Here is an 18007-nt window from a genome sequence, read left to right as displayed (position 1 = left end):
GCAGAGCTTACCACATGCCTTGACTTAACAGATTTTTAAGTAGAATGAAGTATATGGGTTTCAGCCCTTGACCAAAAGTATAAAACCTTTCCCCAAGCTCTTGGTTTCCCTGTCACCTTTTTTTTTAATGCGCCCCATTTTTTAAGTCTTTATGGAATTTGTTACAATATTGTTTCTGTTTTCTGTTTTGGTTTTTTGGCCGCTAGGCATGTGGGATCTTAGTTCCCTAACTAGGAATCAAACCTGCACTCCCTGCATTGGAAGGTAAAGCCCACCACTGGACCACCAAGGAAGTCCCTCCCTGTCATCTTTACCTCTGCTCCCAGACCCCTCTCTTCTTTTAATTATATTTTAATTTGGTTATTCGTCTCATTTGATGTTGATAACTGGAGGCTGGAAGTAATAATGAGAGTGGAGGCAGAAACAGATGATCAGGATGCCTGTGGTACCATTAACAGCTGTATGACACCTAGTAATGTTGTTTTCCAGTTGCTGAGTCATGTCCGACTCTTTGCGACCCTATGAACTGCGTCATGCCAGGCTTCCCTGTCTCACTATCTCCCTGAGTTTGCTCAAACTCATGACCATTTGAATCAGTGATGCCATCCAACCATCTCATTCTCTGTCATACCTTTCTCCTTTTGCCCTCAATCTTTCCCAGAACTAGTAATATTGGGTATATTTCTTGTGTTAATTTGCATTATTTAAGGAGGATGCAAATTGCATTGAAATGTGATATTTTTTAAACATATTAGATTCCAGAATTATTTTTGTAACAAAAAAAGATTTTTTTTTTCATGTAGGAAATGACTGTTATTGGACCCTAGGATCATACAAACTCCTTGTTCAAAAATTTTTATATAGAATTTGTTAAGATCCATAAATTAGTTTCTGAGAACCATTCCCTGGGATAGCGGAAGAAGCTCACAAACCTTCCAAAGATACGTTTCTATATATTTGTTATAATGGGATTTTACCTGTAAAAGTAGACAGAAAATTATAAATCATCACAAGTAAATAATATAAAATTCTAACTTGATTTTGCTTGTTTGCTGTGAGACTTTAAAATTACACACTCGCAACTTTGTTGCATATGCTACTAACTAAGATTTTATTTTAGGGAACTCCACAATTATTTTTCCGTATCTGCCTTTTTAAAAGCCAACAGCTAAGTGACAGTTTTCAGTACATTTTCTTTTATGTAGTGTCTTTCATCAATCTCACTGGTATCACGGCTTTCGTATTGTCACAGAAATTATGCTCAAAATCATTACTCTCATATATTTTGTATCTGTATTTTGCAAAAGTGACAGTTCCATAGCAAATACTTGTGAAGTATCCACTATGGGCTCACCGTTTCGCAGGCTCTAGAAAGGTACAAACTAATGCTCTAAGATACGGCCCCCTCAGGCGCAGTCACCTTCAGAGTTTCAGAGTAAAGCATGAAGGTACTTACAGATGAAGGCAAGATGTGAGCATTGCCTTAGAACTATGTTTGTCCTGCAAGACTGAGCTCAGACTTCTGTTCCTCCAGGAGACCTTCCCCCAGACATCCAGGCAGGATTAAATGTCTCTGGGTTTTCACAGCATCCCAGGTGTGCCTCCATGTCTCCCAGAATCGGAAGTAACTTGCTAGCTGCATTTATTCTCTATTAAACTCGAAACCAGTCAAGGACAGGGAATCTAGTACTCATTGCACCTCTAGCTTCCTCTTCACGTTTGAATTAAATGAAATGCATATTTTAGAATATGGGTTAGAAATTCCTAGAAAGGACAGTGCGTATGTTTTCAAGATGGAGGACGAGACGCTTCGTAAGAGGAGTAGGCTTTGAACCATACGTAGCTGGTGGCAGGAGACAGTCATGAAAAATGTATGTAAAGATAGCCTAAGGGCAAGGGAAAGTGAAGATGAGAGCCAGCAGAGGAAGACAGTAAGGAAGAGAGCCTGCTTGGAGTGAAGGGGTCCACTGAGGAACCAGTAGGTCGTAAGATTGGACCTGCAAGGTGGAACCAGGCTATTAATAGTAGTCTCAGTGCCAAGTAGAGTAGTTTGTAGGCTTTTTGTAGTTCCCGTAGACTGTAGGAACTCTTAACAGGATTTTCTCTGAATTAGATGAGTGACATGAAAACCAGGTTTTGAAAATATTGACCTTCCAACAGTCTTGGTCCTGTGGGTGGTACCATGGATATATTGGAAGAGGGAGAAACTAGAGGAGAGACGTTTACTGAGGAAGGTCCAGTGTTGGAGATTTCAGCAGAGACCCAGACGTGAACTTGGGTGGTGACAGTGGGAACAGAGAAGGGGAATAGATAACTTGGGTAGAAAGAAGGACTTTGTGCCCAAGCGATGGTGGTGATCAGAGAGAATGAATCAAAGCTGATGGGGTTCCAAATTTAGACAATCCAGATAAAGACATTTCTTGTCAAGGCAAGTCAGAAGGGGCCACCAATTTGAGAAGTAAGTTTAGTTTGATGTACACATGAGCAAGGGAACTCTGGGATAAGCAAGTGGAAATAAATTTGAACCGTTTGCAGATATGGGACTCAGAGTTTGGTGAGAAGATGGGAGTCGTCAGCATTCAGTAGAGATGAAGTTACAGGAAAGGAGGATTTCTTAATGGTGTGTGCGATAAAGACTTAGAGGACTATTTCCTGATAGCCACTTCCAGGTGGACATATAGAAAGAAAGGGTTGATCAGTGAAACAAGGGCATAATCAGTGAGGAAGAAGGAAAGTCAGGATATTGCAGTCAAGTTCCTGTGATACTGGGCGGGAGGGGAGAGTTTCAGTGAATAAATGTAATACCCCATGCCAGATGTTACCAAGATGTCAGGAAGATATGCCCTTGAAAAGAACTATCACAAGTTACTATTTTTTAAATACTGAGTTTAAGTTCCTCCAGGACTTTGAACAACACACATAGGTAGTTAAGGTATCTAGTTTAGCATTAAGGAAAGACAAATACCCTGGTATTGGTAGCATTTTGACTTACTCCCAAATTTTGTGATACCACAAAATACAGAGACTGAAAATGCACCCAAAGTATAAAAGACACTCTAGTGAAATTTCTTAAGGTGAATTATTGTTTGGAGTTGACTAACCCCATGGCTTGTATTTTGATCCTTTGATCCTATGACATTGGCTAAATATCTGTTAAAGAAAATTAGTAGAAAGGAAGATACGCAGAACCTATTGCGTTGACACCTTGTAGATCACACTGAATTCATTCAATACCAGGTCATCGTTAGGTTTGATAACAGAGTGCCACAGGTGAGCTAAAGAGCTAAGGATCACCTTGATAAACTATTGGTATGAAGTTTTTGCATGCTCTTCAGAGGAAATGCTTTTCCCAGTGTCCTGTGCCTTAATCATTTACCTTCCTCTGAATTTTGTACCTTTCTAATTACAGTGCTTCAGGAATTGTGGTTTTATGTGTGGAATTCATAGGTGGAGTTGAGGGTGTGGGCAGGTACAGAACAGGAATTAGGGAGAATGCTTTTGGTTTTGCGGTGGCGGTATTATTATCTGGTGCATAATCGTAAAAAACTCAGGAACATTCGTGCTTCCAATCGGATGGATCACACACACTAAAAAATCGAATGAGAAAAAGCCATGGATTTTGATTGCTAAGCTAGAAGTATATTTACTAAAATGTAGTCCTAGGTCTTCACTGTGTTTTCTCTTCTGTCATTAACCATTTTTATTTAGAACGCACGCTGATTCTGCAAAACCCACCTCTTCGGAAACCGACTGCAATGATAACGTCCCTTCTCATAAAAACCCCGCTTCCTCCCAGAGCAAACATGGAGTGAACGGCTTTTTCCAGCAGCACATGATGTACGACTCTCCACCGTCTCGCGCTGCATCCCTGTCCGTAGACTCCAGCCTTTACAACCTGCCCCGCAGTTACTCCCACGACGTTTTACCAAAGGTGTCTCCATCGAGTACCGAAGCAGACGGAGAACTGTATGTTTTTAACACCCCGTCTGGGACCTCGAGCGTGGAGCCTCAAATGAGGCATGTATCTATTAGTTATGACATTCCTCCAACACCTGGTAATACTTACCAGATTCCACGAACATTTCCAGAAGGCACCTTGGGGCAGACGTCAAAGCTAGACACTATTCCAGATATTCCTCCACCTCGGCCACCAAAACCGCATCCAGCTCATGACCGATCTCCTGTGGACACGTGTAGCATCACACGCACGGCCTCGGACACTGACAGCAGTTACTGTATCCCAACAGCTGGGCTGCCGCCCTCACGTAGCAATACCATTTCCACTGTGGACCTGAACAAATTGCGAAAAGGTCAGCACCCATGGGCTTCTGCCGGGTTAGAGGTTAATGGTAGAAAATCTCTCTCTCTCTCTTTTTTTTTTAACATTTTCTCCTGCAGTTTGTTTTGTGTTTTTTCCCCCAAGATGTTTTGTTTGTTTTACTTATTTATTTTTTAATTTTTTTGCTGCACTTTGTGGCAGGTGGGATCTTAGTTCCCCCACCAGGGGTCGAACCTGTGACCCAGGCACTGGAAGCCGGGAGCCTTAATCACTGGACCACCAGAGAAGTCCCCAAAACTTCTTTTTGTTCTTGGAAGCAAAGTGTGATGTTAAAAGACAGTCCCTTTTTCCTTCAGCGCTGCAGGTATCCACTGAGATACCAAAGGTGTCAGAGTCTCAGTGAATCCTGGGAAGTATGTTTGTGTGTTCGGCATGTGCCTCTATGCGTGTTTTGCTGTAAGGGAAGAAGAGGAGGAGTTTTACATCCCTGAAGAAGTATGGCCTTGGTAATATTTTAGGCTTCAGGAAGCCTGCAGCCCTCTTTCTCCCTTTCTCTGTATCCTGGGTGAGCAGACCCGTGGGGCAGAGGAACAGGAAATGGACCAGCCACAAAGCCTTGCCGGGTCATGCCCTTTCCTGTATTTGTGTCCTGGTACGGCCACTGCTGTGTTACATCTGTTTGGCTTTGTTTCCTTCCTTCCCTGATCAACAGTTTTTACACTGTGTCTACCAGGTGGTACTCAGGGCTCTGTTCGTTTCCTTCCCAGATAACAGTTTTTACACTGTGTCTGCCAGTTGGTACTCAGTTCCAATCAAGTCATTCTGCTTTTTGTTTATTTGGTTTTATTTATTTTTAAAGCTGTTAATCTTCTCTCCCCTTACCCCTAGTCATTTTACCAATTTCTGTACCATTGAATCTTGGTTAGATTCTGAGGTTCTTAGAGATCTGAAAATTAAAAAAAAAAAAAGTTTAAAAGGCACAGACCCTAAAAACTATGTGCTGACACTTTTGGATTTCATGATAAGAGTTATCCAGTTGTTTTAAAGAAGATGAAGATCTGATGTGTTGTGAATGGTGCTTGTACCAATACTTGTCTAGCCATTCAGTACCAATTTCTAACTTAGTCCTCGAAGTGGCTGTAATGTATCTTGAGGTAGTTATAAGTTAGTGAGATGTCAGTTGGACCCAAGGGTGCAAAAGATGAGGAAGTAGAAGTATTTCTTTTTCCATCTTTAGATAACCTGTCTCAGTGTCATAATCAAATACCAGTACTGGTTAGCCTATAAGTGTCTGCATTTTCTAGTTATTTAATCTTTCAATTCAAGATATTTTTCTTTGTGAGCATCCTCTTTAGAATTTATGTGTGTGAAGCATGAATACATGAAAAGAGAGAGAGAAGGTCATGCCTGCTTACCCTGAGAACTGGCAGAGATGGGGAGAAAATTGATAGTTTGTTCTCTGTTTCAGATGCTAGTTCTCAAGACTGCTATGATACTCCACGAACATTTCCAAGTGATAGATCTAGTTCACTCGAAGGCTTCCACAACCATTTTGTAAGTATAATTGACCTTGGCATCATCAATTGTATTTCATTGTCCAAACCTTTACACGTAGGGCCCTGAGACTAAATGAGATCCTGAAATAAAAGTCCCTTCAGATCCACATGAATAGGCGTGACTTACAAATATGTTTTCCCGTTTGACAACAGTTCTTGCTTATTAAAAGAAACGCATGTGTGTTTTAGAAAATCAAAAACATATTGACAGCGGGAAGTGTATCAAGTGAAGAACTGGATGAAAATTACGTGCCCATGAATCCCAACTCTCCACCACGACAACATTCCAGCAGTTTCACAGAACCAATTCAGGAAGCAAATTATGTTCCAATGACTCCAGGGACATTTGACTTTTCTTCATTTGGAATGCAAGTGCCTCCTCCCGCTCATATGGGCTTCAGGTCCAGCCCCAAGACCCCTCCCAGAAGGCCAGTTCCTGTTGCAGACTGTGAACCACCCCCTGTGGATCGGAACCTCAAACCAGACAGAAAAGGTAAGGAGAGCATGGCATGGCAAAAGGAGCAGGGGTCGCCAGTTTAGATCCGCATTTAACTATCATTAAATCCAAAACGGAATCAGGACTAGTAATTCTGAAGTATTTCACATTACCTTAGTCATCCACTTGTTTTAGTGGTATTCCTTTTTAGAGATTAATAATTGTTATCTCCTATGTTGATGCTGTATGATTTTAAGTCTCCTATCTCTAGAGCAGAGGTTACAAACTAAAACATTCACCAGGATTGGCAAGCAGCGTCAGATAGTTAGGAAAAACTGAAATGCCCTTGCTCCATCCAAATGGAGTAATTAACCATTGCATGGCGGCAGCCCTTTGTGAACTTGTGAAATTAACATAGCTCCTAGAGGAAAATATTCTGATTATCAAAAGAAGTCCAAAGTTGGGGGTTCTACTTGTATTATCTTTTGATTTCTAAGCTGTACTAGCTAATTTAATTATTTGAAACAACAGAATATTGCAGACCATACCACACACTTTTACAAGCTAGATATGGTCTTTTCTTCCCTTTGGTAACCTCTTCTCCAGAGTATTTGATATCAAAGCAGACTCGAGATTATTAGTGCACTTGATGTCATTCTTTAAGAACAGCAAGGTTGCTTGTATACTCTTTGTATTCTGTTCATATAACAACTTCTGAAAAATGATTCTGCCTTGGCTGGGGTATAAGCAAATGCTTCTGGTCTATTCTTTTGTCCTGGGCTTCTTAAGTAACATTAAATTCTAAGGTGGCATGGTTTGTCAAGAACTCAATGTAAAAGAAACTTTGCAGCCAAAATGGTCATATATACCCACGTTTTTAAATTTTGGATTCAGGTGGTTAAAACCAGCATGCTGCTGGTGTGATTTAATCTTGGCAACCAAAAAAGTTAGTATGTTGGCGGTGGGATGCGGGGCACCATCTCTGGGGCATCCAGCACATTTGAAAAGTCTCATGTGCTGTATGTAGATTTTTTAAAAGCATGTTAATGTTTGTGTAAACTTCTCATTAACCTGGCCTTGGATCTTTAATAGTTATTCTAGTTAAGTTCCCCGTGTAGGAAATAGAGACTGAGAGTACGATATATCTTCAAGAGAATGAGCTTTATTTTGTTCTGCTGTTAAGTAAATGAACAGAGAAGGTGAGTGGCAGCTGAGACAGTGCTCAGCGGCTGTCGCTTTGTCCTGCCTTCCCTGCATTTCTGTCCTCTGGAAGGTCTTTGATCCTCCTTGCTTCTCCCTCACATTCTTCCCTTCTTTCCTGTTTTCTTTGTTGCTGCCCCGTGGCTGCTTTTTATGGGCCCTCACAGCTTCCACGTCCCCTGCAAATTGCCTTGTTCATTATTGACTTACCAGCTCGCTCAGCCGCCGTCGGATGGGTCTCATTTGTCTGTCCACACTATGGATTTGGAGGCCAGCCCACGTGCGGGCCGCCTTTGGGTCAAGTGCCCATCTTCGGTCAGACAGCTGGTCAGTCCGTCGGTCATGTGCCACACCCCTGGCCATCCACACGGCCCTGGCAGCAGGGCCACGATCGGGGCTGGCTGATTTAGAAAGGGCGTGAGTGTCCCAGGCTTTTTATGTGATAACTTCTCTTCTTGTTTCTCTTGGTCTTCATTTGCTTTAAAATCTATTTAGACATCACTAGTCATTTTATTCTTTGCCTACAACAAACAAACATATGTTTGGGCATGGATAGATTTATAATTGCGCCTGCAGATAGTGGAAGGATTAAGATGGAAGTGTTATTGAACTCTGTGAAAGAGATCTTCATTTTAACACTCAACCGATTCTTTTCTTGTTTTCCTCTAAATTATCGCACATGAGCAGCAGATCGCTAGCTTTTGACACCAGATGGAACGGTTTTATATGCTGAGGTCCCTACATAACTATGGAGGTGGAGTGGTTTGGGTGAGGGACAGAGCCATTAGTCCTTCGGGCTTTGCTCCCTTCTGGCTCAGGAGAGCACAGCTTGAAAATTCCCAGTGTATTTCATGGTTCATGGTTCCATGTGGTAAGCACAACACAGAATCAGAAAAGATTCCTATTGATATGGAAAAGTTGCAGGATCATAGTGAAACATATGTAAATACATACACTTTTAGTATCATCTAGGTCTGACAGAGTTCATGGACCCTGAATGCATTATCGTGTATATTACTTTATGTACAGAGCATAATGATATGGCATGTGTACTGTACATCATATGTATTGCATGTATGCATAATTATACCTCCCTATGTATGTAGTGGAAGTACTATATGTTCTAGTACATGAGAGGTTATCCTAGTCCTCTGACCCAACCTATGGCGACTCTACTATAGAACAGAACAAAGCAGATTCCTTAGTTACTTTTAAAGATTCTGTTTCGTCTTTAAAAAATGAGCTGAGGGACTTCCCTTGTGGCCCTGTGGTTAGGATACTGTGCTTTCACTGTTGAAGGCCTGAGTTCAGTCTCTGGTAGGGGAACTAAGAGCCCACAAGTTACATGGCACAGCAGGGAAAAACAAATAAGCTGAATTATTAAAAGACAGTCCTGAGCTCATGGGTCAGATGACTGATTTGGCATCATTGCTTAGATACGAAATGAACTAAAAAAGCACCCAGAATAAAATGTCCACATAGTTTTTGGCAAAGAAAATAAGAAAAAAAGGAGAACAGGTTTAGCAAAACAGTAAAGAGGTTACTAAAGTCATAGTAATTTAAAGAAAATAAGAAGTGTTTTCTGGGTACCAGTTCCATCAGTCCCCAGCTGTGAGCCTTGGTCAAGTCCCTTGTCCCTTGTGGCCCTCAGGGACTTGGTTTCCTCATCTGTAAAATTGGGATAACAAATCTACCTTGCTTACCTCAAAAAGTTTCCATGATAATTAGTAAATGTGCACATGCTGTGCTGAGTTGCTTTGGTCATCTCTGACTCTGAGACCCCATGGACTGTAGTCCGCCAGGCTCCTCTGTCCATGGGATTCTCCAGGCAAGTATATTGGAGTGGATTGCCATGCCCTCCTCCAGGGGATCTCCCCATCCAGGAAAACTGTCCTGCATTGGCAGGAGGGTTCTTTACCACTAGTACCACCTGGAAATACTGCATGCAAATAGAAAAAAAAAATGTGTTTTGCTGTTCTTTAGCACTGTTCTACTTTTGAAAATTAATATGATATGAGAGGAAGCATGGGAAAGTATTTAATCCTGCAGGGCACACGTTATCAACTCACTTTTTAGAAAGTTATAACTATTTGAGAAAAACGTTTTAATATTCAGATCTTAGAGAAAAGTTTATCCTTAAAATCTTAAACTGTAGAGATTTCCTTGGTGGTCCAGTGGCTAAGACCTCACTTTCCAACTCAGGAGTGTGGGTTCAATCCCTGGTTGGGAAACTAAGATTTCATATGCCTCAGGACTAAAAAAGAATCAAAACAGAAGCAATAGTGTAACAAATTCAATAAAGACTTTAAAATACTTTTTAAAAAGTTAATTGGCATACATTTAAAAACAAAAAACTTAACCTATAAAACTGTCCTGAAATTTTTCTCACTGTGCATAGTATCTCATGAGTCTGTTTTCATTTCAGATTTTGTGACATCAGATATATGACTCCATCTGTTATTCTAGTATCTCTTATTAACTAAACCTCATAATAAGCAAACCTAGCTCTATAAAATACGGCTTCCTTAGTTTCAAAACTCAATATAACCAATTCAACACCCAATATAACCCGTTTATGTGATTGTGTTTTTGGGAAGGGTCTACAGTGGATGAGTGACATCCTAGTCTTGTTTCTACCCCTAATTATAGATGTCAGCTGCTGTAATTAACCCATCTGTAGTTAACAGATGAGTTTTTCAAATACTTCTGAGTAATTGAAGCTGCAGAAATACATACGTGTTTTAAACACTTACATTTAATGTATTTTCATGGATCCTTTATCCATCACCCAACTGTAGTAGCTATATGTTCACCCATACTATTTCTGTCACAAGAATAGTTTTTCTGAGCCATGCCTTATGTATTAATAGAGGAGAAAATCATCATTTACATGTATTGTATTAAATATTAGGAAAGCAGATGAGTCATTGGAAATGCAGGACAAATTCTGTTTTGATTGCCTCAATTGGAACTTTCATATTTCAATGGAAAAGCAATTTTTTAAAGTTGGGGAAATTGCTGTGAAATATTGTGATTTCTCTTAAAATAAGTCCTTACATAAACCTACCAGCTTTCATCCCTGCACTTCACTAGGCTCATTCAGTCTCATTCTAACATGATATATTAATAGCAGCTGTTCAAGCCTCAGATATGCTGTCTTTTTACTTTGTTTCATTTGGCTTTGCCCATTTGTGGCTTTCTACAGTAGTTCCAACCACTAATAGTTGTACTGGTTTTTCACAAAAGCGGTGTGAGGTTACTTCTGGTGTTTCTGTACATAAGTTTGGTTAAAGTATCTTCATGTCTGGCTGGATCTTCACTTTGGTGTAGGAAGCACCCAGAAGATGTATTGAGCAGCTTCCCTAGGTAGATCCTTTTGGCACACTGGTATCTTAGATAAGAATATTTTTTTCAAGGGAGCTTCTAAAGAAGTTTTTTGAATGTTTTTAAAAATTAACATGCTTTTTTAAAGATGGTGTTTGTACTATAATACATATTTGAAAGATGGATAAATGAATGACACCAGTAAATATAAGCAAGTATTAAGGTTTGACTCAAGTCAGATTTGTGGATTGATGGTTACAGTTTAAAGGACATGAGTATAGAGGGCATATTTACAGCACAGCCTCTGCCTTTGGGCTTTTTTTCCTTTTCCTGACCTTCCATTATGATGCCTCAGCAGGTAAATGCATCTCCATCTGCAGTGCAGGAGACCCAAGTTCGATCTCTGGGCTGGGAAGATCCTCTGGAGGAGGAAATGGCAACCCACTCCAGTATTCTTGCCTGGGAAATCCCATGGACCAGAGGAGCCTGGCAGGCTACAGTTCATGGGGTCCCAAAAGAGTCGGACACATCTGAGCAACTAATGCTCTCCATTATAATTACCACAATTATAGTCCCCTTTGTATAATAAGACCATTCAAACAAGTGTAAAAGTTTTTCAGTGTGCTACCTTGATTACTTCTTGGAATTAACAGAGACTAATAATATTATGAATTATTTTTCTTCTTTCTTGGTTTTTGAGATGCCTACTGGAAATAGTAGCATCATCTTTGAAACTTCAGATGAGTAAACAGGCTAAGTTAAACCTATAATGATAGAGAAAATAAATTTTCCACTTTGAGTTGAATCTAGGTAAGTAAAAATAATACTTGAGTTTTCTCTGGGAGTCCAGTGGTGAAGACTCCTTGCTCCCAATGCAAGGGACACAGGTTTGATCCCTGGTTGGGGAACTAATATCCTGCATACCCTGCGGTGCAATGAAAAAAAAATTAATAAAAAGCAATTTAAAATAAAATAATACTTAATCGTGTGTGGACTTTTCAAAAAGTATTGCATTTGCTTCTTTGAAGCTTGACACCTCGTATGACTGACTGCCTTGACCATATTTGGAATGATCCACTTGTAAAACAACATTCAGTTGTTTTTTGTTTTTTCCTCTTTCAAGACAAACACAAAATTATAACATTGATCAGATTAAACACCACTATCAGATTAAGCTTTAAGAGATCAACAGTTCATCAAAACAGATTGAAGGGTCTCCCTGTGATAGAATATACCTTCAGATAGGTCTGAGGTCTTGAAGCGGAAGGAAGAAAGGGTAATTTAGAAGCTCCCAGTTTACTGGAGGAGGTAGAAGAGTAAACACATTATCATAATTAGCACAGAAAGGCACTGTGGTTGAGGTAAGCTCTAGGCACTGTTAGCTCCCTCCTCCGAGGAAAGTCTGAAAGGATGAATGGCAATTAAATGATGATAGATGATCTTCTAGTTAGAATCAGCAGCGTACCAGGGGGAACACAGGACTGGCTTGGGTGGGAGGGAGGAAGTTAAGAATGCAGGAAGGAATGCCAAAGGCCTGGCAGGTGCTGGCTCCTGGGGGCTCTAATAGTCCATGCTAATGAGTTCGGGCTTTATTCTGAGAACGAAACTGAAAGGTTTTAGGGAGGCAAGTAACATACTCAGATTAGCCTCTAGAAAGTTCATTCTAAGATTTAAGGCTATGATAGGGGAAAAATGGTATTTTTTTTAATGTACAATGTTATACAATCATACTGCTGCTTCAGTATCTTCTTTGAAGAGTGCTTTGCCAGGTTTTCAAAACCCAGGGTTCTAGAAGCCTTACTTTAGAGATGATCAGACAGAAAGGCATTAACAGAAGTCCTTTTTGTGGTTCTCATTGCTGCCTCCAGTCAGGGACCTAGAGTGATTTTTTTTACAAGCTTGGAGGGCACTTGAAGTATAGATGGAGGTCATTTAGCCATATGATGTGAGTTCATCATTTTCTGAAAAACAAACCAGGTAAGTAAATAAAGTGCACATTAAAAATGGAAGGAAGAGCTTCAGACTTCAGATTTTGTCATTTTCTTGGCTGCATGAAAACAAACTATCGTCATTGTAAATAGAAATTAAAACTGATATAGGGAGATTAGAGAGAAAGTGAAATCTATAGTAACTCCTAAGAGATCTGCCTCAGCAAGTGAAGAGAGAGGAAGCAAAGTAGATGCGTGGTGGGTTGGAGAAGCTAAATTCCATTTTTGAACATGTAGTGTGAAAGCCTACAGAACTTCCATGTGGGGGGCGGCTTTGTCAATATGCAAATAAGGATCCTGGAGTAGATCGGAATCAGAGGTTAAGATTTACCAAGTTGTGTTACCAATGAGGGGGCCGATCACACGATCCAGAGATTGACAATCCTGGGTGAGATTGTTCTAATCTATAAGGGTTACAGTGCAATGGGGATTTCACCAGTAGTCAGTACTGTTTGCTAAACAAAATGTGTCAGTTCACTTTCTTTGTTCAAAACTAATCTAGCTAAAGCCCACTTCTGATTGCCTTGGATTTAAAGGCTGAGGCTCAGATGAGTCATTATTAACCCTCAGAATTTGAGAATAGTGTATCCTCAAAGTTGGTTCATTCTTTTGCCTTTACTTTAGTATTCTTATTTCTTACTCTTTATTTTTACTTTTCTTAAGTAATCAGAGAAACATTCAAATAAATGTTTGCCTCCAGGCAGTAGAGGAGAGTACATATACTTTGGATTTTTCTCCTTTCTCTCCTCATAAGTATTGGGTTGGTCAGAAGGTTCAGAACCTGAATGAACCCAATCATATTGAGCCATCATTTGAGTATCTATCACTTTCATTTTCATTTCAGTCTGCCTGCCAATGCAGGAGATGAGGGTTTAATTCCTGAGTTGGGAAGATCCCCTGGAGAAGGGAATGGCAACCCACTGCAGGATTCTTGCCTGGAAAATCCCATGGACAGAGGAGCCTGGCAGGCTAGAGTCCATGAGGTCACAAAGAGTGGGAGATGACTGAGAGAGTAACACTTTCATTTCTGTCTGGAATGTGAATGTCAGATTGAGCCGGGCAATAAAGATACAAAGAAATGAAGCTACCAAAATGCCTAAGTGACTAGGTTCAATTCAGGACATTCTCACCTTTAGACATTTGTCCTAAAATCAACCTGAATTGTTGCATGGAGTAGAAAATACATGTAAATTTTATAAATGCTCTGTAAAAAAAAAATTCACTAATAAAGTGTTCTTCTATGAAGACAACTAAAGAGTACCTTTGAGAGTACCTGTGAATTAGGGAATTTTCCTGTTTTATAAGCTAGAAAATCATATTTTCAAAAATTTGTAGATTTCGGTCAGTGAGGTACTAGCTATCAGTGTTGAATCAGCAAACTAATTTTGCCATCTAATAGATGTCAACTCAGTTTTGTAAATGCCAAAAAAAAAAAGAGAATTTGGTGTCATTGAGAATAAAGTAGTTTAAATTCCTGATTGAAATGACATTGCTACCCCAGCATCTCCAGGCTGAATTTCAGTGGGAAAAGTATGAGCCCACTTGCTGGGTGGTAAGCCTGTACTTTTCACAAGGCTTTTCAGCAGCACTTGTACATGGCAGAGATTAAATGGGGGGGGGTGGGGGAGGCGCGGGGCGGGGAGATAGCAACTGAATTTATGCTCACCAATTCTCAAATTAAAACTTGGGAATTTGCTGGTGATCCAGTGGTTAGGACTGTGTGTTCTTGCCACCAAGGGCGTAGATTCAGTCCCTGGTTGGGGAACTGCAAGCTGCCTGACTAAAAAACCAAAAAAAACAATTCTCACATTAAATCAGGTAATCAGCGGTTCCGGAGTCTAGGCATCTAATCCTTACAAAACGGCATCCCAGGGAGCCACTGAGTATCCAGGAGAAAGGAAGGCTGGTCTTGGTTTTGACTTTGGATTTGCAGACATTGTAGCTGTTGCTTCTCTAGAAGGGTGCTTTCAGGAGATGGGGGAGTAGTCAGCTTAAGGTTTTTAGAACACCTCCATCAAATTAAGAAAGTAGGCCTTGGTACTTTAGTATGAGACACCAGACTTCAAAGAAAAGATGTACTTGCTGCCTCACTGTGCGGTTTTATCATTTTTTTCTTCGATCCAGTTTTCTAAGACATGTTAGAAGAAAAACTAACATGGCACATATTTTCCCTCCATTCCTCCAAATAAAGATAACAACTAACTAGGTGGTTATGTCACTAAAACCCTACCATCTTTTATAACCTTTTGCTTATGACATTGTTGCATGCAACTTTCTGGCTCCTGTGGTTTTAAGCATGAATGATATGCAGTAGCAAGACTGAAATAGTCTGCACAAACAAACTTTGTTGATGCTTTTGAGATGTAATGTTTCTGCTCAGGGCTCTGTTGCTTTTTTACAGAATCCATTTTTTTTTTTTTCCAATTAAAAAAATAACATTATATTAAGAGAGTCTTCTTTTTACCAATTAGGTCAAAGTCCTAAAATTTTAAGACCCAAACCCCATGGTTTAGAGCGAACTGATTCACAAACCATAGGTGACTTTGCTACAAGAAGAAAGGGTATGTACTTTAGCACCGCATGCTGGATGGGGTGTTGGGAATTTATTTATTCTGTGATTTTTTTTTTTTTCCTTTAAAAGTAAAGAAGAGTCTTAAATTCTATTACTGTTGGAAATAAAACTTACCAGCATATACTTTCTAAAGTGAATGCTTCCCATAATATACAATGAGTCTATTTGTTATGCCATTAACAGCAGCATGTTAAATATTTGATCATGTATGATGTTCAGTCTTGTCCTTTCGCATAATTCTTTTAACCTTTTAGACATCAGTACAGTGATTTCTTTAAGCTTGTGAACTGCTAGTGAGTTCCAACCGCCTCCTGTATTTATGTATAATGTATATATTCTGTTCTGAGACAATATACAATCATTTCCATGGATTCACTATTTTATGCCATTACTTAGAATTTGACAGCTAAACTGCTATTTGTCTTTGGGCTTTAAAAAAGTGAAACATCAGAGTGAAAGAAATGCTTTCAGTAAGCACAATATTCTGTACATGTCCATCTTAAGAGCATAGATGAACAAAATTATTTTAACTCGAACTGAAACCAGTGTAGCCTTCAGAAAAGCACATAGAATTTTTTTGTATTTGAGTTGACAAGAATACTGTGGCATAAGCCTCATTGAATCTACATGATCCTTTAAAATGGCTACCTATTTTATAGTTTGAAGGTAATTATAACTTGGTATTTCAAAGTACATACATATGGACAAAGGCTTGAGGAGGGATACTGAGAAAAAAATGAAATCTTAACTATAAAATGTTTACCTAATTAGGTTAAAATAGTCTCCTAAATTATAATGAATATTAACAGATAATATTGTTATAGTTCTTTTGCTCATTTTCTGAATTCCTGGAATCTGAGTCTTACTTTGAGGGCAAAGAGCTTTGTGGTATATACTAGCAGAGTAGTTAATTCTTGCAGTAATTGATTGCAATAATGGGGTAAGTTAGTGAAGACCTCTTACAAATAAAGCTAATAAGAATATTAGCATTTATTTTTACTTAATAGAGGACATTGTTGGTTAAAGGAAGCTAAAAATATGAGGTAGTTGTTTAATTTTATGGCCTTTCTCAGATCTGAGTTTGAGTATAAAGATATAATTATTGCTTTGTTTTATTTGCTTCCAGACTTAATTTCAAATTAATTTCAAAACTTTAATCATTGATTCCTTTTTCAGTTTTTGGTTTTAGCAAAGTGTTGTGTTTATTGCTTTCGAAACATCATTTTGTATGTAAAGTTGCACAGCTCATACTTCAGTGTGGATAATGAAGAACATTTTTACATAGAAAATTAAACCTCTGTGTTTGACGATATAACATTAGTAGGAAAAATAAGGAAATAATGAAAATTATAAATCAAATAACTATGAAGGAATTGTGCCACATTACTCTTTCTTGTTCTCATTAAGTTTATAGTCATAAAATATTTACTTCAATTAAGAAGCAACATGTAATAATAGAGCTTTATTTAGACTTTCAGTAAACAGTCAGGAAATTATCTAATTTAGCTTTTGTCACTAATGTTTTAGCTGTGTAACCTTGGAGAAATCACATAACATCTGTGAACTTCTTTTCATGTGAAAACCAGCCAGCTCTACGTGTACTCTGGCTATAGTAGAGGTGTAGAGAGAAGGTCATGTTTTCCAAATTTCTGTGTACTAAAATCTCATTTTCTCTCTCTTGTTTCAGTCAAGCCAGCACCTTTAGAAATAAAACCTTTGCCAGAATGGGAAGAATTACAAGCCCCGGTTAGATCTCCCATCACTAGGAGTTTTGCTCGAGAGTAAGTCTTTGTATAAAATTCATAGCTCAGTTGTTCTTTGTAATGGAAAGTACCTAAAACAGTGGTTCCCAAAGGATGGTCTGGGGAACCCCCCCCCCCCAACTTTTGGGTTTCTGTGAAGTCAAAACTATTTTCATTAATATACCAAGATGTCATTTGCTTTTCCACTCTCCTTCTCTCATGAGTGTACACTGAAGTTTTCCAGAGGTGGCTAATATTGGGTGATACCGTTGTGACAGGTAAATAGAGTATGCCTTTGTGTATGCTTGTGTTTAATTTTTTTCTATTACTTGTAACATGGTGAATATCAATAGATAACACCCTAGAAACAAAAGTTCCTTGAGGTTCTCAATTTTTTAAGAGTGTGAAAGGTTCATGAGGCTAGAAATTTCTGAGAACTACTGATCTGGAAACTATGGTAGTTTCTTGTGAGGATTATTTAATAAAGATTCATTTAAATATATATGTGGAAATAAAAAGAATGTGCACAGTTACAAACCTGTGTTGACGTGTTCATATTTTATATGTATGAACAAGTTTTTTTTTAAATAGGCATTCTTAAATCTTCCTTTTTAAAGCTGTGACTTTCTATTTATCCCCCTTATCACTAGCAATAGTTTTGTTTCTTTTTCTTTTGCTCTGCACAAGGCTATTAAATGCCCAGAAACATCCCTTTATGGGGAGATATGAGTTCAATCCCTGAGTTGGGAAGATCCCTTGGAGGAGGGCATGGCAACCCACTCCAGTATTCTTGCCCTAGAGAATTCCATGGACAGAGGAGCCACAGTCCAGAGGGTCGCAAAGAGTCGGACATGGCTGAAGCGACTAGCACAGCACAGCATCCCTTTATAGAAGCAGACTTGCAGATGTA

At 39.2% G+C, this 18007-nt stretch overlaps 1 protein-coding gene across 8 annotated transcripts in view; it reads left to right on the top strand.

Annotated features, from left to right (window-relative positions):
• The window catches only part of GAB1 (GRB2 associated binding protein 1), a 126981-nt gene that overhangs the window by 102312 nt on the left and 6662 nt on the right, over positions 1-18007 (top strand). For 6 of the 8 annotated variants that reach the window (XM_055550253.1, XM_055550249.1, XM_055550256.1 and 3 more), the window contains 5 exons: positions 3709-4310; positions 5748-5833; positions 6025-6328; positions 15255-15344; positions 17043-17136. In XM_055550253.1, coding sequence (XP_055406228.1) covers positions 3709-4310; positions 5748-5833; positions 6025-6328; positions 15255-15344; positions 17043-17136 — 1176 coding nt within the window. The remainder of the gene's footprint in view (positions 1-3708; positions 4311-5747; positions 5834-6024; positions 6329-15254; positions 15345-17042; positions 17137-18007) is intronic. The other 2 variants (XM_055550255.1, XM_055550254.1) reach the window with 1 other exon arrangement.

Source organism: Bubalus kerabau, chromosome 16, assembly GCF_029407905.1.
Source record: "Bubalus kerabau isolate K-KA32 ecotype Philippines breed swamp buffalo chromosome 16, PCC_UOA_SB_1v2, whole genome shotgun sequence".
NCBI classification, from domain to species: Eukaryota; Metazoa; Chordata; class Mammalia; order Artiodactyla; family Bovidae; genus Bubalus; species Bubalus kerabau.
The sequence above is the reverse complement of the archived record's forward strand: the minus strand, read 5'-3'. Positions and strand labels throughout refer to the sequence as shown.